Consider the following 24,928-nt stretch of genomic DNA (forward strand, 5'->3'; position numbering starts at 1 on the left):
ATTCTCACGGACACTCCAGGTCACCCATGTATTGAAACCTCTACATCATGGAGGCACTGAAGCAACCAGCTATCAGATCAAGCAGAGACTATCTGAGATATTAAATGTAGGGAAGTGGGAGCAGTGAGCAAATGGGTGTGGAATTAGAATGGCTCAGTTCTATAACTGTTCAGAGAAAGAGGAGGCAGTGGAATTAACCAGGTAGGCACTCAAAGTGTGTAGGGAGAGAAGGAAGAAGGTGATCAGACTGGGTGTGACATTAAACCGTATGGAATATGAAATGATTGGGGTTTAAGACCACGAGATATAGGAGTAGAATAAGGCCGTTCAGCTCAATCAGTCATTTGCCATTCCATCATGGGTGACTTATCTATCTCAACCCCATTCTCCTGCCTTCTTCCCATAATCTTTGGCACCCTTACTACTCAAAAACCTATCAACCTCCACTTTAAATATACCCAATGACTTGCAATGAATTCCACAGATTCACCACCCTCCAGCTAAAGAAATTCCTTCTTATTTCTGTTCTAAAAGGACATCTTTCTATTCTGAGGCTGTGTCTTCTGGTCCTAGACTCTCCCACTATTGGAATTATCCACTTTACATCCACTATATCTGGCTTTTCAATATGCAGTAGGTTTCAATAGGATTTCCACCTTATTCTCTTAAACTCCAGCAAGTACAGACTCAGAGCCATCAAATGCTTCACGTACGTTAACCTTTTAATTCCCAGGATCACTCTCGTGAACCTCCTCCGGACCCTCTCCAATGCCAACACATTCTTTGTTGGATTTGGGATTTGAGGGGAGAGTGGGATACTATAGGGATCTGAAAGTAAGGGAAGCAGAGGAGAATGTGGCTTTTCATGTTGTGGGGTACACTGGTAAATAGCGAATTTTTGTTTAATTTCATGTATCAAGTTACAAGCTGCTTCAGTGAGAACAGCAAGAGCTCCCACCATGAAGCAGCACTGCTCGAACTGAATGATTAACAATTTTGACCTTCTTGCTGCCCTCTTCCTCCAACCGTGAACTAGCAAAATAACAATACTGTGTCCATGCTCGAAGTTGGGGCAGACCATAAAGTTGTTCGATTTTCACCTCCAAGCAAAACATTTTGATACATACAATCCACTTCAAAAAGATCTTCTACAATAAAATACATTCTCCCTCTGAGTGCATACATACGTGTGCCAGATGGACAAGAGCCATGTGTTGAAAGATGATCAGCGCACACTCCAAGATGAAAGAACAATGGGAAATCTGGCACACCATGATGACAGGGCAAGCTCCACAATGCACTCAATTTTTTCCATTGCAAGATTTTCCCTGTTTCCACTCCGTCCCCATCGGTAATGCTGTCCAATACCTGGGGTTAGACTTATTGGAAGGTGCACTCCAGTTCTGTACCAGAGAGTGAGGGAGGCAGCAGGGAAGGTCGAGAAGGCCACTGCTTTCTAAAGAGATTATCTTTATTTGTCACATGTACATCAAAGCATCAAAACATACAGTGAAATGTGTCATTTGATCAATGATGAACCCGTATGTCTTTGTAAATCATGCGTGCTATAGACAGCCCATGCTTCCGGCACCAACATAGTGTACCTACAACAGAATAACCCTAACTCATTTGTCTTTGGAATGTAGGAGGAAACCAGAGCACCTAGAGAAAATCCCTATGTTCATAGGGAGATTCTATGCTCTCCTTACAGATAGTGGCGGGAATTGGTCCCAGGCTGGTGCTGTAAAGCTTTATGCTAACTGTTACACTACTGTGTGGGGGCCAGGGTTCTAGCCTGGAACAGAGACGGTTTTCAAAAGGGGCAAGTAGTCAGTCTAGCGGTGGCTGCCACACATTCAGCCCTGGAGCTCCTCATGCCAACAGCATGAGCTACTCAAACTGCAGTTTGAGGGCAGTATGGTAGTGTAACAGTTACCGTAATCCCTTTACAGCATCAGCAATCAGCAACAGAGGCTTGATTCTCACTGTTGTCTGTAAGGAGTTTGTATGTTCTTACCATGACTGCGTGGGTTTCCTCTGGCTGCTCCAGTTAGGGTTAGTCAGTTGTGGGCATGCTATGTTGGCGCAGAAAGTGTGGCAACACTTGTGGCTGACCCCAAAACATCCTTGGACTACGTTAGTCATTGATGCAAGCAGCACATTTCACTATATGTTTTTGATACTTCAATGTATGTGACAAATAAAGCTGATCTAATTAATCTTTTAATCAGCGGAGTAATCAGCAGATTCGTCTAATCCCTCATCCTCCCCAACCCCGCTCTCCCTGAACATCCCAACCCCCCTCCCTCCTGATACCTCCCACTCTTTACCCTCCTCTGACCCAGCCATTGCCGTGTCTTCACCATCCCCTCTGACCTTCCCCTCTCTGAGGCAGAACGTTCTGTCCTGAGCAAGGGCCTCACTTTTGTCCCCCTCCACCCACACCTCAGAGAGTTCCGTGCCCGCCATGACGCTGAACTCTTCTTCCGTCGCCTACGTCTCCGAGCCTACTTCTTAGGCAAGGATTCCCCTCCCCCTACTGATGACCCCTTCGCCCATCTCTAACCCTCCTCCTCCTCCTGGACATCCCGCCCAGGCCTTCTACCTGCACTCAATCTTTTCATCTTTTCATCTGCAACTTCACTACTCCTCTCTCCTGTTCCAACTTCACTCCCTCTGAACGCACTGCCCTCCACTCTCTCCACACTAATCCCAACCTCACCATCAAACACGCAGACAAAGGTGGTGCTGTAGTAGTCTGGCGGACGGACCTCTACCTCACTGAGGCCAAACGGCAGCTCTCTGACACCGCCTCTTACTTACCCCTGGAACAGGATCCCTCCAAAAAACATCAAACCGTTGTCTCCCATACCATCACCGTCCCAGATACCAATCCCAGAGACCTTCCATCCTCAGCCACAAAACTCATAATTCCCACACTCCGCACTGCTCGGTTTTACCTTCTCCCCAAGATCCACAAGCCTGATTGTCCCAATAGACCCATAGTTTCTGCCTGCTCCTGCCCCCCTGAACTTGTATCTGCATACTTGGACTCCATTTTGTCACCCATAGTTCAGTCCCTCCCCACCTACATCCAGGATACATCCCATGCCCTCCACCTCTTCAATAACTTCCAGTTCCCTGGTCCCGACTGCTTCATTTTCACTATGGATGTCCAATCTTTATACAGTACACCTCCATTCCCCATCAAGAAAGCCTCAAAGCCCTCCGCTACTTTCTGGATGATAGACCTCACCAGTTCCCCACCACCACCACCCTCCTCCAGTTGGTGGAACTGGCACTCACACTTATTAACTTCTCTTTTGGCTCTTCCCACTTTCTTCAGACCAAACGTGTAGCTATGGGAACTCGCATGGGACCCAGCTATGCCTGCCTCTTTGTTGGTTGTGTGGAACAATCTATGCTCCAAACCATGCTGAGCTCATCAATTTCATTGACTTTGCTTCCAACTTCCACCCAGCCCTCAAATTCACTTGGTCCATCTTGGACACTTCTCTCCCCTTTCTCGATCTCTCGGTCTCCATCTCTGGAGACAGACTGTCTACTGACATCTTCTATAAGCCCACTAACTCTCATAACTGCCTCGACTATACCTCTTCCCACCCTGCCACATGCAAAAATGCTATTCCCTATTCCCAGTTCCTCCGTCCCCGCCGCATCTGCTCCCAGGATGAGGTTTTCCATTCCAGGACATCTCAAATGTCCTCTTTCTTTAAGGATCGTGGTTTCCCTTCTGTCGTCATCAATGATGCCCTCACCCGCATCTCCTCCATTTCCCACACTTTGGCCCTCATCCCATCCTCCCGTCATCACAACAGGGACAGAGTTCCCCTTGTCCTCACCTACCACCCCACCAGCTTCTGGATCCAGCACATTATCTTCCGCAACTTCTGCCACCTTCAACAGGACCCCACCACTAAGCACATCTTTCCCTCTCTACCTCTCTCTGCTTTCCACAGGGATCGGTCCCTCCACGACTTCCTGGTCCACACATCCCTCCCCACGGATCTCCCACCTGGCACTTATCCCTGCAAGTGTAAGTGCTACACCTGTCCCTACACCTCCTCTCTCACCACCATTCAGGGCCCCAAACAGTCCTTCCAGGTGTGGCAACAATTCACTTGTGAGTCTGTTGGGGTCACCTATTGCATCCGGTGCTCCTGGTGCGGCCTTCTCTACGTCGGTGAGACCTGATGCAGTTTGGGGGGGCCACTTCATCGAGCACCTCCGCTCTGTCTGCCACAATAGACAGGATCTCCCGGTTGCCACCCACTTCAACTCTCTTTCACATTCCCATTCGGATATGTCCATACATGGCCTCCTTTACTGCCATGATGAGGCCAAACACCTCATATACCATCTGGGTATTCTCCAGCCCCTGGGCATGAGCATCGAATTCTCCAACTTCCGGTAATTCCCTCCCCCTCCCTTCCTCCATCCCAGTTTCACTCTGCCCCCTCCTCCAGCTGCCTATCGCCTCCCTCTTGGTTCCGCCTCCTTCTACTACCCATTCTGTTTTCCCCTATTCCTTCTTCACCTTTCCTGCCTATCCCCTCCCTGCTTTCCCTCCCCCACCCCTTTATCTTTCCCCTTACTGGTTTTTCACCTGGAACCTACCAGCCTTCTCCTTCCCACCCTCCCCCCACCTTCTTTATAGGGCCTCTGCCCCTTCCCTCTTCAGTCCTGACGAAGGGTTCCGGCCCAAAACGCTGACTGTTCATTTCCATGGACGCTGCCCGACCTGCTGAGTTCCTCCAGCGTGTTGTGCAGGTAATCTGTTAATCAGTCATCTGAGTGGGGCTGATGGTCCACCTGTCCTGTCCCACAGGGCAATGAGCTGAGAAAGGGACCGTTGCCTCTCTTCTGTTTCTGTTCCCTCGACAGCGAGGAGGCAGGGCTGACCTTACAGGCACCGAGCAAGTGAAAGGGCTCTGTTAAATCTAGATCCACAACCCAGCACTCCATGAGGAGGTGTGTCCCCCAGCAAACACCAGATCACTGCCTTCAAATGGAAAATTATGAGAGCATTGGGCCAAGAAGAACCCAGAGTGCTTACTGTTCTGAACAGGAATGCCTCTGTAGTCATGTAGATTCTGATCCCTGGGGGACCAGGAAAGAATGTATTTTTATTGAATCATATAATTGAATAAAAGCATGGCAAGTCAATCATAGACTGCTAATGCTTAGAAATCCAAGCACAATTCCAAATGAACAAAATGATGTCTTAGGACATAGGACATAGGACATAGAACAGTGCAGCATAGTACAGGCCATTCAGTCCACATTGTTGTGCCGACCCTTTAACTTAATCTAAGATCAGTCTAGCCCTTCCGTCCTACATAGCCTTCCAGTTTTCTTTTATCCATGCTCCTATTAGAAGTCTCCTAAACATCCTAAAGTATCTAATGTACCGTGGGGAGCATTATAACTGGTTGCACCATCTGTTAGGGAGAAGTCACTGCACAGGATTGGGAAACGCTGCAGGGGTTTGTAAACTCAGCCAGCTCCATCATGGGCACTAGCCTCCCCAACATCAACCAACTTCAAAGATGATGCTTCAAGGAATGGCATCCATCATTAAGGATCCCCATCCCTTAGGACATGGCCTCTTGTAATTTAAGGTATTTTTATGTATTGCACTGTACTATAGCCACAAAACAAGAAGTTTCATGACATATGTTAGTGATAATAGACCTAACTCTGATTCTGATTCTGCCTCCACTACCACCCCTGGCAGAGCATTCTACACACCCATCACCCTCTGTGCAAAAAACATACAGTACCTCTGACATTCCCCTTATACTTTCTTCCAATCACCTCAAAATTATACCCCCTTGAATTAGTCATTTCCTCCCTGGGAAAAAGTCTCTGGCTGTCCACCTTATATATGTCTCTTAACATCTTGTACACCTCTGTTAAGTTACCTCTTATCCTCTTTCACTCCAAAGAGAAAAGCCCTAGTTTGCTCAACCTGTCCTCAGAATCCAGGCAGCATCCTGGTAAATCTCCTCTGCACCCTTTCTAAAACTTCCACATCTCTCCTATAATGAGGCGTGCAGAACTGAACACAATACTCCATGTGTGGATGAACCAGAATTTTATAGAGCTGCAAAATTACCTCACAGCTCTTGAACTCAATCCCCCGACAAAACAGGCCAACACAGCATACACTATCTTAACCACCCTAACAACCTGCACAGTAGCTTTATCTTCTTCCTCGTTCCTTTGCTCAGTAAATATTTCATTCCAACTGTGCATTCACATACTTGTGAACCTGACAATACACTTGATCTTGACTTCTTTTCTTTGTCCTACTGTTTGTTAACATGAGGTGTGAGGTGGAGGTGTCCTCTGGGCTCTTCCAATACATAAAGGTGGTCATGGCCAAAGCACTTGGTGCCATTTCGTTGTGATCAGTGAAATGTGTTGCTCATCTCCTCCTGAACATAAGGCTATCTGCCCAGTGGACAGAGAGTGTGAGCACTTGTCTAGGGTCCTGGCTGGGCTCCAGGGCATGTGAGGTTATGCTGTTGCTGTCATTAACCATGAACATGTACACTACTCCCTGGCCCTGTGGCAGCCACACATGGTTTCTGTAATCCTCAAATTAAAACAAAAGCTTGCATTGAGTGATGCGTCTCTACAGCTGCCGCTAAGTGCCTTCACCAACACATGTCCCAGTTGTTTGAAATAAGGGGCATGGATCATTAACTGATACCATCAAACCCAGCTGGGATGCCTCTGAAGGAAAGCAGATTACAAACAGAAAGTCACGCTGAGCATTACTTAACACAAACTGCTGATCCTTTAGACAAATCAAAATCAGAATCGGGTTTATTATCACTGACATATGTTGTGAAATTTGCTGTTTTGTGGCAGCAGTGCAGTGCAAGTCATAAAAATCACTATAAATTACAGAAATAAATAAATAGTGCAAAAGATGAATAACAAGGTAGCGTTCATGGACCATTCAGAAATGTGATGGCAGAAAGAAAGAAGCTGTTCATGGATCATTGATTCTAATGCTTCAGGCCTCCTCCCTGATGGTAGTAATGAAAAGAGGGCATGTCCCGGACAGTGAGGGAGTTTAATTATGGATGCCAGCTTCTGAGTTACCGCTTCTTGAAGATGTCCTTTGGTAGGGAGCATTCTGCCCATAAAGGAACTGGCTTAATGTTTGTCTTAAATATTTTTCTTCTGAACGAAAGACTCTGGCCATTGGTAATATAAAATACTGTGTCCAGTTCATTGGTTCATTGGCAGCACCAACGGCGTGGAAGCTGTGTGGCCTCGGGTTGTTACACGGACCAGGCCCTCATGCCGTGGCATCATCATCATTACAGTCAACTGAGGGAGGAAGTGCTGAAGGTGGTGTGGGAGAGAGTAGAGATGCGGCAGTCATGCTGGGTTGGAGGCTGGCCCCTGCAGACTGGCTCTCCTGTCGGCACAGCTCTCCAGTGTTTTCTCCCTAGAAGACAAGCTGGATTGATTATCTTCATAAGCAAGAGAAAAAATGCAGATGCTGGAAATCCAAGCAACACAAACAAAATGATGGAGGAACTCAGCAAGCCAGGAGGGCCTCAGCCTGAAACATCGACCATACTATTTTCCATAGATGCTGCCTAGTCTGCTGAGTTCCTCCAGCATTTTGTGTCTGTTGCTTGATTACCTTCATTTTCAGCTGACCTAACATGAGATGAGAAACTGCTGCGTGCTTGTTCTTGAAAAAATGTGGCTCCAGACAACATCCCATGCACCATCAACCTTCATGCCATGCCACTCATGGACTTGTGCTAATATTATTTTGTGCTTTCATAACTACACGTGCTCTGTGCTGTATGTACTTTGATTTACACTTGGTCCCAGAGGAATGATGTTTCGTTTAGCTGTATACATGTTTATGGTTGAATAACAATGAACATAATCTACAATCCTCTGCAACCACATGATCCTCTGGAAGGGAGCCTCAATTCTAGACAGTGCTGCAACCAGTAACAATGCTCTCCAACGTACATCTATAGAAATTTGTTAGAATCTTTAGTAACATACCAAATATCCTCAAACTCCTAAGGAAGTAGAGCTGCTGGTGTGCCTTCTTCATGATTGCATCAATGTGTTGGATCCAAGATAGATCCCTTAAGATATTGATGCCCAGGAACTTGTAGCTGCTCACCCCTTCCACTGCTGATCTCTCAATGCGGACTGATGTGTGTTCTGCCAAAGGGTCTTGGCCCAAAACGCTGACTGTACTATTTTCCACAGATGTTGCCTGGGCCACTGAGTTCCTCCAGCATTTTGTGTCTGTTGTTTGGATTTCCAGCATCTGAAGATTTTCTCTTGTTTCAGATGTGTGTTCTCCTGACTTCCCCTTCCTGAAGTCCACAATCAATTCTTTAGTCTTGCCAACAGTGAATGTGAGTTTGTTGTTGCGACACCACTCAACCAGTTGATCTAACTCACTTCTGTAGGCCTCCTTTTTGTCATCTGAAATTCTGCCAACAATAGCTAATTTATAGATGGTGTTTGTCCTGAGCCTAGCTACACAGTCAAAGCTACACAAAAACTTGCCATGATGGACAGAAAGATACTTCAGGCGAGTACATCAACAGCACTTATAGTCACAAGAGTAATACTACACAGAAAAATGTCCTTTGGTCCAAACGGTCCATGCTGACCACAGCATCCACCCTGCTAATCCCAGTTGCCTTCATCAGGTCATAACCCTACAAACCATTGCCCTCCGTGTACCTATCCAAATGCCTCTTAAATGTTGGAATTGTCTTTAAAAGACATTGTTCAGGACATGGATTATAAAGGTTTAGGTGGATAGGGGCGAAAGATGGGAAGTTGGGACCAGCTGAGATGAGAATTTTGGTTGGCATGGACCAGTAGGGCCAAAGGGCCTCTTTCACACTGTTGATTTCAAAATCAGACTGGTCGCAGTCTTGAGATCATCACTATTGTAGGAAGAGGAAAACTACGGAGGAGGTCATGACTTGGACTCAGATCCATTCTCTCCCCATAGATTGACTCATGTTCAATCTAACTACCTCCTGCCTCTCACCTAAAAATTTATGCTGACTGCTCCTTTTGCTCCTTCAAACCCTAATCCATGTGAACTGGGTGATTCTGAATTCTGAAAGTACATACCCTAGATCTAGGTGCCCCTCTCAACATCTTCTTCCAACACCTCACCTCAGAGACCAATACACCTCAATAAGTCAATAAATCATGGTCCAAGCTGCTAAATCACTTATCATGCAGGACCTCTGTAATCTAGCTAAACATCCCCGGGCACATCCCCATGGGGCTGCTGGTGACTTCCTGTCCATATACCTGTTTCAATACAAAGTGGCAACTGGCCAGTCGCAGACCAGAAGAATTAATCTTTTTCAGGAAACAGGAGTATGAATCTAAAACGCCAAAGAAGGAAGTACTGGCAAGTAATATCACAACAAGCAGTGAGACTATGGATATATAAAGAGGAAATGGGCAGCTGGAGAACAGGACCAGTGAATTAATGATCTTTGCTTTAAATACACTTTAACAACACTGTGATCACTACACTTTGGACATCTTATTGTTCTAATTGTGTGCTTTCTTGTTAAAATTGTGTATAATTTAGGTTAAATGTATATTTTTTTCTTTTGAAAGCTATTTATTTGATACTATATGCTTGTGACGCTGCAACAATTACACCCATTGGCCACTTTATTAGGTACACCTGTACACCTGCTCATTAATGCACATATCTAATCAACCAATCATGTGGCAACAACTCAGTGAATAAAAGCATGCAGACATGGTCAAGAGGTTCAGTTGTTGCTCACATCAGAATGGGGAAGAAATGTGATCTAATTGACTTTGACCGTGGAATAATTATTGGTACCTAATGGGGTGGTTTGAGTATCTTAGAAATTACTCTAAATCTCCTGAGATTTTCATGCACACCAGTGTCTAGAGTTTACAGAGAATGGTGCGAAAATCAAAACAACAAAAAACATCCAGTGAGTGGCAGTTCTGTTGTCAATAAGAGATCAGAGAAAAATGGCCAGATTGTCCAGATTGATTCATGTTGGCAGGAAGGCAACAGTAGTTCAAATAACCATGCGTTACAACAGTGCAGAGAGCATCTCTGAACGCACAACACATTGAACCTTGATGTGGATGGGCTACAGCAGGAGAAAACTTACACACAGTGGCCACTTTATTAGATACAGGAGGTTAGTGTTAATGTTCAGAGAGGGGAACTCTGCAAATATCCCAAAGGTGGAAATGTTTCCCAAGAGCACGAAGAACTTGCAACAATTTCCATCATGAGGGAGAGGGTATTAGAAACATTAGTGGGACTAAAGATGAGCAAGTCACCACGACCAGATGTACTTCACACACAGACATTTATTTATTTATTTAGCAAACAATGCGTAGTAGTCCCTTCTGGCCCTTCGAGCCACGCCACCCCAGCAACCCGACAACCCCACAAGGGTCTGTCTGTCCGTATACCTATCTATCTATTGAGATACTGCACCAAATAGGTCCTTCCAGTCCTTCGAGCTGCGCCACCCAGAAACCCCTGATTTAACCCTAGCCGAATCATGGGACAACTTACAATGACCTATTAACCGACCAACCAGCACTCCTTTGCACTGTGGGAGGAAATCCAGGGAAAACGGTATTGGCTATCCACTCTATTGATGCCTCTTATCATCTCATGTATCTCTATCAAGTCAGCTGTCATCCTCCTTCACTCCAAAGCCCTAGCTCGCTCAGCCTACCCTCATAAGGCATGCTCTCTAATCCAGGTAGCGTTGTGGTAAATCTCCTCTGTCTCCTCACTAGAGCTACCACATCCTTCTGATAATGAGGTGACCAGATCTAAAGACAATACCCCAAATGTGATTTAACCAGGGTCTTATAGAGCTGTAGCATTACCTCATGGCTATTGAACTCAATCCCCCAGTGAATGCCAACACACATACAACTTCTTAACCACCCACTAATTTTTTTGAGGATGTAGATAATGTATTTGGATTTGCAAAAGGCACTTAAAAGGCTGGGCACAAGATAAGAGTTTATAGCATTTAGGAAAACGCGTTAACATGGTTTAAAAATTGATTATCATATTGAAGATAGTGTTGAAATAAGTGGTCTTTTTTAGGGTGAAAGTTTATAATTAGGGTTTGGGGTTTAAGGTACAACAATTATGGAGGACGTTGCGATGGAGGCCTATGACTAGTGGTGTGTCTCAGGGGTTAGTGTCAAGACGCCTAGTTCATTACTTATGTAAACAATTTGAATGTGAATGTACAAAGTGTGATTAGCAAATTTGCTGATGATATAAAATCAGGGGGTCTTGTTGATAGTGAGGCAGGTTAGAATGAATTACGAAGTTAGGAAGATGGGCTAAGGAATGGCAAATGGATTTCAGTTTAGATGCGTGTGAGGTTAGGAGTTGGTTAGATCATCCTCATGCAGAACCATGAACTATTTCTGAAGATTTACTATTTTATAAGGTTTCCTTAAGATTTGCCACAGGTTATTGAATCATAGAGCATTACAGCACAGAAAGAGACCACTTGGCCCATCTAGTCCATGCTGGACTGTTATTCTGTCTAGTCCTATAGGCACCCGGACCATAGCCCTGCATACCTCCAATATATGTACTTATCCAAACTTCTCCTAAATGCCAATATCAAACCTGCATTCACCACTCCCGCTGGCAACCTCATTCTCACACTTGCTCAACGCTCATCACCCTCCAAGTGAAGAAGTTCCCCCTCGGATTCCTCTTAAATATTTCACCTTTCACCCTTAAGCTATAACCTGTAGTTCTGGTCTCACCCAACCACAGTGGAACACGTCTGCTTGCATTTACCCTATCTATATCCCTCATATTTTTGTATGCATCTATCAAATCTCCCCTCATTTTTCTGTGCTTCAGGGAATAAAGTACTAATCTATGCTACATGTGCACAAAGGCCTCTTTATGACCTGATCTACCTTTGATGCCACTTTCAAGGAATTATGGGGCGAGATTCCCAGATCCCTCTGTTCTAAGGCACTTCTCAGTGTCCAACCCTGGTTTTTCCTGCTGAAGTGCAACACCATTTAACACCATTTAATCTACCATTTTTCAGTTCATTTATCTACTGCCTCATGTTTTACTATATATTCTCAGTTCAGATCTGTTAACTCTGCCTTTGTAGCTTTGTAATTGCTTTTATTTAAGCCTAAAAAAGTGTGTTCTGACCCAGTTTCCCACAACGAAACAGAACAAGGAATTGTGTTTGGCAGCTCTATGGCGTCAGTACAAAGTGGCTGCACCCTGTGCTACCTTGAACCAGCTGGGCAGCCACGCTTCCTAGTAATCTCTGCCACAGAGGAGGACCAGGAAAAAAAATCTCCTGGAAGCATCACTACCTTCAAGTTCCCTCCCAAGCCACATGTCGTCCTGACTTCAATAATCATTTGACTCTCCTTTATCCTTGTGTACCGAAGAATTGTCATTGTTCAGTACCTAAGTGCAAAGGAGAGCAAAATGATTTTACTCCGGATCTGATGCAGTATAAAAAAACACAATAAGCATAAAAAAACACAGTAAAAACACAATAAATATAAATACATAAGATTAGCTTATATACATAGACATTGTGCATAAAGTGACGCTAGGAAAATCATTTATCATTCCTGGGACCAAGTCCAGAAACATGTTGTAGCACAGGACCTTTCAAAGCGCAAGCTCCATAGTTCAACATTTCCTTCTCCAGGAGAAACTAGGACTCAGATTCAGATTCAGTTTATCATTTTATGTACATTATGATACCAACATTGAAATATACAGTTAAATGCATCATTTGCTGAAACAGCCAACACATCCAAGGATGTGCTGGGGGCAGCCCACAAGTGTCATCACACATTCCAGCACAAACATGACATACCCACAATCTTCAACAAAACAACACAAGCAGCCTCTTGGGCATCAACACCCACATCCTACAGAATGTTAAATTTGATACACACATTCTACCCCGTACGGTGATTGGACAAGTGGAGTTACTTGAAGCTGAAGCGAACCTGACTCTTTGCAAGAGGCAGTCGATAGGAAACAGGCTTCCTCCCGCCCCTCCCCCACTAATTTCCAGTGGAGTTTCCAGGAATGCCTCCACACACACTCTCCTGGCCTGTACCCAATGTAATATTGGTGTAATACTTTAACTCAGTTAAGGAAAAGCAATCCTGTGGGTTATTTAATAATAAAACTGTGCAGGCCAAAGGGGAACACTGTTGTATAAACGCAGTTAATGAATTCCAACTGGCATCGCACCTGCAACCACTAACCCAAGCCAGATCACCCGTATGCGATGTCTGCTGCTGGCAATAACGCAGCATCGCAGATATACGGAGAGCTCTTGCAGTGAGAGTGGCTGAGAGTTTCCATTGCCACTGCCCAGAGGTACTGAGGTCAAACACGTTAACCCCAACACTGTATAGGCTATTGCACCTGGGAAGAGCTTGGATTTTCCCTGGGCAATCTCTTGGGTTCGAGAATACAGAGGAGCATACAGAAATACATTGCAGTTGTATAGGGGTGTATAAAATTGTGAGGGGAATAGGAAGGGTGAATGAACTCAGTCTTTTTCTTAAAGTTGGGAAATCAAGAACTACAGGGCACAGGTTTAAGGTGAGGGGAGAAGGACTTAATAGGAACCTGAGGGGCAAATTTTACATGCGGAGGTAGGTGGGTATATGTAACCAGCTGCCATAGGAAGTAGTTGAGGCAGGCACATAACAACATTTAAGACACTTGAATAGGTACATGGATAGGAATGGTTTAGAGGGCTATGAACCAAACACCGGCAAATGGGACTTGGTCATAGATGGGAATCTTGGTCAGTATGGAACAGTTGGGCTGAAGGGCCTACTTCCATGCTGCATGACTCCATGACTCAAAGGATGGCTTGTTTCCACTGCAGGTTTGTGAGGTGAGTAATGAGAGTTGTTGGGGATCTGTAAGCTCTGCTACAGTAGGGCAGCTGTTACTGGGTAGATCTCACACACCGACATATGCAGGGGCATAGCTTGGGGGGATATGGGCTGAATGCAGGAAATTGGGACTAACTGGGTGGGTGCCGCAGGTGGGCCAAAGGGGCTGTACTACACTGTATTGTCTATGAGTCTATGACAACATCTGCTCGTGATGTTTGCCAGCTCCTGTGCTTCATCTCCTTGCCACAGAGCCAAAAAGGTGGGGGGGCTAGATGCACACATTCCCACTGAAAATCAATTGAATAGGTAACAAGTTTATTTATTTATTTAGTTTTATTTTCTATTTAGAGATAGATTGTTGATAGGCCCTTCCTGCCCTTTGAGCTACAGCACCCAGCAACTCCTGATTTAACCTCAGACTCAACATGGGACAATTTACAATGACCGATTAACCTACTAACCAGTACGTCTTTGGAACGTGGGAGGAAACCAGATGACCACAGAAAACCCATGCATTCCATGGGGTGGATGTAGAGGTTCCCGACAGATGACGCCGGAATTGACTCCGCATTCGGATGGCCCGAGCTGCAATAGTGTTGTGCTAATCACCATGCTACTGTGGTGCCCCCATTGTAATTGTGTAATCTTCCATTGCTGTTTTACAGAGAAAATAGAACACTACAGCACAGTACAAACCCTTCGCCAACGATGCTGTGCTGACCTTTTAACCTACTCCAAGATCAATCTAATCCTTCCTTTTCACATAGCTTTCCATTTTCCTATCATCCATGTGCCTATTTAAGAGTTTCTTAAATGTCTCTAACGTATCTCCATTGTGTTCCATGCACCCACAACACTCTGTGTAAAATTTTTACCTCTGACATCCCCCTTTATACTTTCCTCCAATCACCTTAATATTATGTCCCCTGGTATTAGTCATTTCTGGCCTGGGGAAAAGTCTGGCTGACCACTTGATTTATAGTCATAAAGTCATAGAAAACTACAGCACAGAAATAGACTCTTTGGCCCACCTAGTCCATGCTGAACCATTTAAACTGTTTAATCCCATCGACCTGCACCCGGACCACAGCCCTCCACAATCCTCCCATCCATATACCCATCCAAACTGTTCTTAAACTTTGAAATTGAAATTGCATCCAACACTTGCACTGGAAGCTCATTCCACACTCTCTCCACCCTTTGAGTGAAGAAGTTTCCCCTCATGTTCCCTCTTAAACATTTCACCTTTCACACTTAACCCATGATGTTGTAGTCTCACCCAACCTCAGTAGAAAAACCCTGCTTGCATTTACCCTATCTATACTCCTCATAATTTTGTATACCTCCATCAAATCTCCTCTCAACCTTCTATGTTCTAGGGACTGAAGTTCTGACCTCTTCAACCTTTCCTTATAACTCAGGTCCTCCAGTCCTGGCAACATCCTTGTAAATTTTCTCTGTACTCTTTCAACCTTATTTACATCTTCCCTGTAGGGAGGTGACTAAAATTGCACGCAATACTCCAAATTAGGCCTCACTAATGTCTTACTCAACTCAGAATCAGAATCAGAATCAGTCAGCTCCCTAAAGATGTCCTGGGTACTTTGTAGGCTAGTGCCCAAGATGGAGCTGACTAGATTTACAACCTTCTACAGCTTCTTTCGGTCCTGTGCAGTAGCCCTTCCATACCAGACAGTGATACAGCCTGTCAGAATGCTCTCCATGGTACAACTGTAGACAATTTTGAGTGTATTTGTTGACATGCCAAATCTCTTCAAACTCCTTATAAAGTATAGCCGCTGCCTTGCCTTCTTTATAACTACATTGATATGTTGGGACCAGGTTAGATCCTCAGAGATCTTGACACCCAGGAACTTGAAGCTGCTCATTCTTTCCACTTCTGATTCCTCTATGAGGATTGGTATGTGTTCCTTTGTCTTACCCTTCCTGAAGTCCACAATCAGCTCTTTTGTCTTACTGTTGTTGAGTGCCAGGTTGTTGCTGCGGCACCATTCCACGAGTTGGCATATCTCACTCCTGTGTGCCCTCTCGCCACCACCTGAGATTCTACCAACAATGGTTGTATCGTCAGTATATTTATAGATGGTATTTGAGCTACGCCTAGCCACACAGTCATGTGTGTATAGAGAGTAGAGCAGTGGGCTAAGCACACACCCCTGAGGTGCACCAGTGTTGATTGTCAACAAGTAGGATATGTTATCACCAATCTGCACAGATTGTGGTCTTCCTGGTTAGGAAGTCGAGGATCCAATTGCAGAGGGAGGTACAGAGGCCCAGGTTTTGCAACTTCTCAATCAGGATTGTGGGAATGATGGTACTTAATGCTGAGCTATAGTCGATGAACAGCATCCTGACGTAGGTGTTTGAGTTGTCCAGGTTGTCTAAAGCCGTGTGAAGAGCCATTGAGATTGTGTCTGTTGTTGACCTATGGTGGCGATAGACAAATTGCAATGGGTCCAGGTCCTTGCTGAGGCACAAGTTCAGTCTAGTCATGACCAACCTCTCAAAACATTTGTCAATGTGAGTGCTACCGGGCGATAGTCATTAAGGCAGCCCACATTATTTTTCTTAGACACTGATATAACTGTTGCCTTTTTGAAGCAAGTGGAAACTTCCGCCCATAGCACTGAGAGGTTGAAGATGTCCTTGAATACTCCCGCTAGTTGGTTGGCACAGGTTTTCAGAGCCTTACCTTACGCCTTTAACATAATATCCCACCTTCTATACTCTGTACTTTGATTTATGGCGTTCAATGTGCCAAAAGCTTTCTTGGTGACTTTTTATACCTGTGCCACCCCTTCCAATGAAGTTTTCCCAGATCCCTTTGTTTTACCACAATCCTCAGTGCCCTAATGTTTACTGTGTATGACTTACCCTGGCGGGTCCTACCAAAGTGAAATACCTTGCACTTCTGTCCATCAAATTCCATCAGTACTTTTTCAGCTGGTCCAGTTAATCACATTATCATCCAGAACATTGATATAGATGACAAACAGCAACATATCCAGCACCAATCCCTACAGAACTCCACTAGTCATATGCCTCCATTTAGAGACCCAACCATCTACGACCAATCTCTGGCTTTTCTCACAACGTCAATGTCAAATCCAATTTCATGCCAAGTGTCCAAACCTTCTTGAACAACCTCCTATGTGGGACCATGTCAAATGCCTTGCTAAAGTCCATGTAGACAATATCTACTGCCTTGCCTTCATCAACTTTCTTCGTAACTTCCTCTAAAATTCTATAAGATTGGTTAGACACAACCTACCATGCACAAAGTCATGCTGACTAACCCTAATCAGTCCATGTCAATCCAGTCTGGGTCAGGTCACAGATCTCTCAGTGGGTGAGCATCTGGGGGACAGTGACCACCACTTCCTGACCTTCAGCATTATCATGGAAAAGGATAGAATCAGACAGGACAGGAACATTTTTAATTGGGGAAGGGCCAGTTATGAGGCTATAAGGCTAGAACTTGCTGGTGTGAATTGACCTGATGTTTTTGCAGGGAAATGTACTATGGACATGTGGTCAATGTTTAGAGATCTCTTGCAGGATGGTAGGGATAAATTTGTCCCAGTGAGGAAGATAAAGACTGGTAGGGTGAAGGAACCATGGGTGACAAGTGAGGTGGAAAATCTAGTCAGGTGGAAGAAGGCAGCATACATGCGGTTTAGGAAGCAAGGATCAGATGGGTCCATTGAGGAATATAGGGTAGCAAGAAAGTAGCATAAGAAAGGGCTGAGAAGAGCAAGAAGGGGGCATGAGGAGGCCTTGGTGAATAGGGTAAAGGAAAACCCCAAGGCATTCTTCAATTATGTGAAGAACAAAAGGATGACAGGAGTGAAGGTAGGACTGATTAGAGATAAGGGTAGGAAGATGTGTTTGGAGGCTGTGGAAGTGAGCGAGGTCCTCAATGAATACTTCTCTTTGGTATTCACCAATGAGAGGGAACTTGATGACGATGAGGACAATATGAGTGAGGTTGATGTTCTGGAGCATGTTGATATTAAGGCAGAGGAGGTGTTGGGAGTTATTAAAATACATTAGGACGGATAAGTCCCTGGGGCCTGACGGAATATTCTCCAGGCTGCTCCACGAGGCAAGAGAAGAGATTGCTGAGCCTCTGGCTAGGATCTTTATGTCCTCGTTGTCTACGGGAATGGTACCGGAGGATTGGAGGGAGGCGAATGTTGTCCCCTTGTTCAAAAAAGGTAGTAAGGGTAATCCGGGTAATTATAGACCAGCGAGCCTTACGCCTGTGGTGGGAAAGCTGTTGGAAAAGATTCTTAGAGATAGGATCTATGGGCGTTTAGAGAATCATGGTATGATCAGGTATAGTCAGCATGGCTTTGTGAAGGGCAGATCATGTCTAACAAGCCTGATAGAGTTCTTTGAGGAGGTGACCAGGCATATAGATGAGGGTAGTGCAGTGGATGTGATCTGTATGGATTTTAGTAAGGCATTTGACAAGGTTCCACACGGTAGGCTTATTCAGAAGATCAGAAGGCATGGGCTCCAGGGAAGTTTAGCCAGGTGGATTCAGAATTGGCTTGCCTACAGAAGGCACTGGGTCATAGTGGAGGGAGTACATTCAGATTGGAGGGTTGTGACTAGTGGTGTCCCACAAGGATCGGTTCTGGGACCTCTACTTTTCGTGCTTTTTATTAGCGACCTGGATGTGGGGGTAGAAGGGTGGGTTGGAAAGTTTGCAGACGACACAAAGGTTGGTGGTGTTGTAGATAGTGTAGAGGATTGTCAAAGATTGCAGAGGGACATTGATAGGTTGCAGAAGTGGGCTGAGAAATGGCAGATGGAGTTCAACCCGGAGAGGTGTGAGGTGGTACATTTTGGAAGGACAAACTCCAAGGCAGAGTAGAAAGTAAATGGCAGGATACTTGGTAGTGTGGAGGAGCAGAGGGATCTCAAGGTACATGTCCACATATTCCTGAAAGTTGCCTCATAGGTAGATAGGGTAGTTAAGAAAGCTTATGTGGTGTTAGCTTTCATAAGTCGAGGGATAGAGTTTAAGAGTCGCAAGGTAATGATGCAGCTCTATAAAATTCTGGTTAGGCCACACTTGGAGTACTGTGTCCAGTTCTGGTCGCCTCACTATAGGAAGGATGTGGAAGCATTGGAAAGGGTACAGAGGAGATTTACCAGGATGCTGCCTGGTTTAGAGAGTATGCATTATGATCAGAGATTAAGGGAGCTAGGGCTTTACTCTTTGGAGAGAAGGAGAATGAGAGGAGACATGATAGAGGTATACAAGATATTAAGAGGAATAGATAGAGTGGATAGCCAGCGCCTCTTCCCCAGGGCACACTGCTCAATACAAGAGGACATGGCTTTAAGGTAAGGGATGGGAAGTTCAAGGGGGATATTAGAGGAAAGTTTTTTACTCAGAGAGTGGTTGATGTGTGGAATACACTGCCTGAGTCAGTGGTGGAGGCAGATACACTTGTGAAATTTAAGAGACTACTAGACAGGTATATGGAGGAATTTAAGGTGGGGGGGGGGTTATATGGCAGGCAGGGTTTGAGGGTTGGCACAACAATGTGGGCCGAAGGGCCTGTACTGTGCTGTACTATTCTATGTTCTATGTTCTATGTTCTATGTTCAAATACTCATATATCCAGTTCCTTAGAATACCTTAGAATATCTTCCAATAACTTTCCCACTAATGATCTCAGGATCACAGGCCTATAATTTTCTGGTTTATTCTTAAAGACTTTCTTAAACAGCCGAACAATATTAGCTATCCTCCATTCTGCCGGTACCTCAACTGTCACTAACAATGATTTAAATATCTCTGCGAGGGCCCCTGCACTTTCTGCACTTGCTTCCCACAGTGTCCACCTTGTCAGGCCCTGATTTGCCTCAAGACAACAAACATCTCCTCTTTTGTAATCCGTATAGAGTCCATGACTTCACTGCTGTTTTGCCTCACTTCTATAGTCTCTGTCTCCGTCTCCTGGGTAAATACAAATGCAAAAAAAAATCCATTTAAGATCTCCCCAATCATTTTTGGCTCCATGCATAGATTACCATTCTGATCTTCCAGAGGACTAATTTTGTCCCTGTTGCTCTTAACATATCTGTAGAAGCTCCTTCACCTTGTCCGCTTGAGCAACCTCACGTCTTCTTTAGCCCCCTGATTTCTTTCTTAAGTGCTTTCTTGCATTTCTTATACTCCTAAAGTACCTCATTTGTTCCTATGTGATTATATTTACCATGCACTCCTTTTTTTCTTAACTAGGGCCTCAATATGTCTTGAAAATCATGGCTTCCTAAACCCGTTATTCTTGCCTTTTACTCTGAAAGGCTCATACAAGCTTTGTACTATCAACATTTCATTTTTGAATGCTCCCACTTACCAAGTACACTTTGGCCAGAAAACAGCCTGTCGCAGCCTGCACTTGCGAGATCCTTTCTGATACCATCAAAATTGGCCTTTCTCCAATTTAGAATCTCTACCCAAGGACTAGACCTATCCTTTTCCATAATTACCTTGAAACTAATGGCATTATGATCACTAGATGCAAAGTGTTCCCCTACACAAATGTCTGTCATCCGCCCTGTCTCATTTTCTAATAGGAAATCAAATATTACACACTCTGTCACTGGGACTTCTATGTACTGATTAAGGGAAGTTTTTTGAACATACCTGACAAACTCTATCCCACTTACTCCTTTTAAGGTATGGGATTCCCAGTCAATATGTGGAAATTTAAAATCACCAACTATAACAACCTCACGTTTCTTGCAACAGTATGTAATCTCTCTACAGATTAGATCCTCTAAATCCCACGCACTGTTGGGTGGTCTATAATATAGCCATATAACATGCAGTATAATATAACATGGTCATACCTTTCTTATTCCACAGTTCCACCTGTAAACCCTCACTAGGTGGGTTCTCCAGTCTGTCCTGACTGACAACTCCCGTGACATTTTCCCTAACTAGTAAGGCTACCTGCCCCCCCCCACCCTGTTAATGCCTTCCGCTCTATCTTGTCTAAATCAACTGAACCCCAGAATACTGAGCTGCCAGTCCTGCTCTTGCTGCAACCAAGTCTCACTAATTGCTGCAATATCATAATTCCATTTGCTGATCCATGCCCTGAGCTCATCTGCCTTTCCCACAATATTTCTTGCATTGAGATATATGCAACTCAGTACATTAATTCCACCACGCTCAACATTTTGATTCCTGACTTTGTCTGAGGTCTTACCAACATCTTTCCCCACAACCACTACACTACCTGTTCTGTCACTCTGGTTCCCTTTACCCTGCAACTCTCGCTTAAATGCCCCCATGCAGTACCAGCAAACCTTCCCATGAGGATATTTCTCCCGCTCCAGCTTAGGAGCAAACCATTTTTTCTGTACACACACACACAAAATAGAACATAGAACATAGACTAGTACAGCACAGTACAGGCCCTTCAGCCCACAATGTTGTGCCGACCCTCAACCCTGCCTCCCATATAAGCCCCCACCTTAAAATCCTCCATATACCTGTCTAGTAGTCTCTTAAGCTTCACTAGTGTATCTGCCTCCACCACTGACTCAGGCAGTGCATTCCACACACCAACCACTCTCTGAGTAAAAAACCTTCCTCTATCCCCCTTGAACTTCCCACTCCTTACCTTAAAGCCATGTCCTCTTGTACTGAGCAGTGGTGCCCTAGGGAAGAGTCGCTGGCTATCCACTCTATCTATTCCTCTTATTATCTTGTACACCTCTATCATGTCTCCTCTCATCCTCCTTCTCTCCAAAGAGTAAAGCCCTAGCTCCCTTAATCTCTGATCATAATGCATACTTTCTAAACCAGGCAGCATCCTGGTAAATCTCCTCTGTACCCTTTCCAATGCTTCCACATTCTTCCTATAGTGAGGTGACCAGAACTGGACACAGTACTCCAAGTGTGGCCTAACCAGAGTTTTATAGAGCTGCATCATTACATCACGACTCTTAAACTCTATCCCTCAACTTATGAAAGCTAACACCCCATAAGCTTTCTTAACTACCCTATCCACCTGTGAGGCAACTTTCAGGGATCTGTGGACACGTACCTTGAGATCCCTCTGCTCCTCCACACTACCAAGTATCCTGCCATTTACTTTCTACTCTGCCTTGGAGTTTGTCTTTCCAAAGTGTACCACCTCACACTTCTCCGGGTTGAACTCCATCTGCCACTTCTCAGCCCACTTCTGCATCCTATCAATGTCTCTCAGCAATCTTTGACAATCCTCTCTACACTATCTACAACACCACCAACCTTTGTGTCATCTGCAAACTTGCCAACCCACCCTTCTACTAGTCACAATCCTCCAATCCTCCAATCTGAATGTACTCCCTCCACCACCACCCTCTGCCTTCTGCAGGCAAGCCAATTCTGAATCCACCTGGCCAAACTTCCCTGGATCCCATGCCTTCTAACTTTCTGAATAAGCCTACGGCGTGGAACCTTGTCAAATGCCTTATTAAAATCCATATTGATCACATCCACTGCTCTACCCTTATCTATATGCCTGGTCACCTCCTCAAAGAACTCTATCAGGCTTGTAGGCACGATCTGCCCTTCACAAAGCCATGCTGACTGTCCCTGATCAGATCATGATTCTCAAAATGCTTATAGATCCTATCTCTAAGAATCTTTTCCAACAGCTTTCCCACCACAGACGTAAGGCTCACTGGTCTATAATTACCCGGACTATCCCTACTACCTTTTTTGAACAAGGGGCCAACATTCGCCTCCCTCCAATCCTCCGGTACCATTCCTATGGACAACGAGGACATAAAGATCCTAGCCAGAGGATCAGCAATCTCTTCCCTCGCCTCGTGGAGCAGCCTGGGGAATATTTCGTCAGGCCCCATGGACTTATCTGTCCTAATGTATTTTAATAACTCCAACACCTCCTCTCCCTTAATATCAACATGCTCCAGAACATCAACCCCACTCATATTGTCCTCACCATCATCAAGTTCCCTCTCATTGGTGAATCCCAAAGAGAAGTATTCATTGAGGACCTCGCTCACTTCCACAGCCTTCAGGCACATCTTCCCACCTTTATCTCTAATCGGTCCTACCTTCACTCCGGTCATCCTTTTTTCCTTCACATAATTGAAGAATGCCTTGGGGTTTTCCTTTACCTTACTCGCCAAGGCCTTCTCATGCCCCCTTCTTGCTCTTCTCAGCCCCTTCTTAAGCTCCTTTCTTGCTTCCCTATATTCCTCAATAGACCCATCTGATCCTTGCTTCCTAAACCTCATGTATGCTGCCTTCTTCCACCTGACTAGATTTTCCACCTCACTTGTCACCCATGGTTCCTTCACCCTACCATTCTTTATCTTCCTCACCGGGACAAATTTATCCCTAACGTCCCGCAAGAGATCTCTAAACATTGACCACATGTCCATAGTACATTTCCCTGCAGAAACATCATCCCAATTCACACCCGCAAGTTCTAGCCTTATAGCCTCATAATTTGCCTTTCCCCAATTAATAATTTTCCTGTCCTCTCTGATTCTATCCTTTTCCATGATAATGCTAAAGGCCAGGGAGCAGTGGTCACTGTCTCCCAGGTGCTCACCCATTGAGAGATCTGTGACCTGACCCAGTTCATTATCTAGTACTAGATCTAGTATGGCATTCCCCCTGGTCGGTCTGTCCACATACTGTGACAGGAATCCATCCTGGACACACTTAACAAATTCTGCCCCATCTAAACCCTTGGAACTAATCAGGTGCCAATCAATATTAGGAAAGTTAAAGTCACCCATGATAACAACCCTGTTATTTTTGCACCTTTCCAAAATCTGCCTCCCAATCTGCTCCTCTGTATCTCTGCTGCTACCAGGGGGCCTATAGAATATCCCCAATAGAGTAACTGCTCCCTTCCTGTTCCTGACTTCCACCCATATTAATTCAAAAGAGGATCCTGCTACATTACCCACCCTTTCTGTAGCTGTAATAGTATCCCTGACCAGTAATGCCACCCCTTCGCCCCCTTCCCCCCCCATCCCTTTTAAAGCACTGAAATCCAGGAATATTGAGAATCCATTCCTGCCCTGGTGCCAGCCAAGTCTCTGTAATGGCCACTACATCATAATTCCATGTATGTATCCAAGCTCTCAGTTCATCACCTTTGTTCCTGATGCTTCTTGCATTGAAGTACACACATTTCAGCCCTTCTACCTTACTGTCTTTATACCATTTATTCTGCTTCTCTTTCCTCAAAGCCTCTCTGTATGTTAGATCTGGCTTTAGTCCATGCACTTCTTTCACTGCTCTATCGCTCCGGGTCCCATCCCCCTCGCAAATTAGTTTAAACCCTCCCGAACCATGCTAGCAAACCTACCTGCAAGGATATTGCTCCCCCCTCGAGTTCAGGTGCAACCCATCCAATCTGTACAGGTCCCACCTTCCCCAGAAGAGATTCCAATGATCTAAAAATCTAAAACCCTGCTCCCTGCACCAACTTCCCAGCCACGCATTTAACTGCCTCCAATTCTTACCATCATTGTCACGTAGCACTGGCAGCAATCCTGAGAACGCCACCTTTAAGGTCCTGTTCTTCAGCCTTCTGCCTAATTCCCGAAACTCACACTTCAGGATCTCATCCCTCTTCCTGCCTATGTCGTTGGTCCCAACATGTATCACGACTTCTGGTTGCTTTCCCTCTCGTACCAGGATGTCGTGCACCCTGTCAGAGACATCCCAGACCCTGGCACCCAGGAGGCAACAAACCATGTGGGTGTCCTTCTCACGTCCACAAAATCTCCTGTCTGCTCCCCTGACTATAGAGTTTCCAATGACAACAGCTCTCCTCTTCTCCGTCCCACCCTTCTGCACCACCAGGTCAGACTCAGTGCCGGAGGCCCTGCCACC

The 24,928-nt window shown here is 45.1% G+C and overlaps 1 protein-coding gene across 7 annotated transcripts in view; it reads right to left on the reverse strand.

Annotated features, from left to right (window-relative positions):
• Positions 1–24,928, reverse strand: part of ttll5 (tubulin tyrosine ligase-like family, member 5) — a 510,221-nt gene that overhangs the window by 70,157 nt on the left and 415,136 nt on the right. Inside the window, exon 32 of one of the 7 annotated variants that reach the window (XM_072271866.1) lies at positions 6,930–7,489. The exons of the other annotated variants lie outside the window; for them this stretch is intronic. Coding sequence (XP_072127967.1) covers positions 7,337–7,489 — 153 coding nt within the window. The 3' untranslated portion in view covers positions 6,930–7,336. Of the gene's footprint in view, positions 1–6,929; positions 7,490–24,928 lie in introns of those variants that run through there. 7 annotated transcript variants of the gene reach the window in all.

The sequence above is a fragment of the Mobula birostris genome, chromosome 1, assembly GCF_030028105.1.
Source record: "Mobula birostris isolate sMobBir1 chromosome 1, sMobBir1.hap1, whole genome shotgun sequence".
NCBI classification, from domain to species: domain Eukaryota; kingdom Metazoa; phylum Chordata; class Chondrichthyes; order Myliobatiformes; family Myliobatidae; genus Mobula; species Mobula birostris.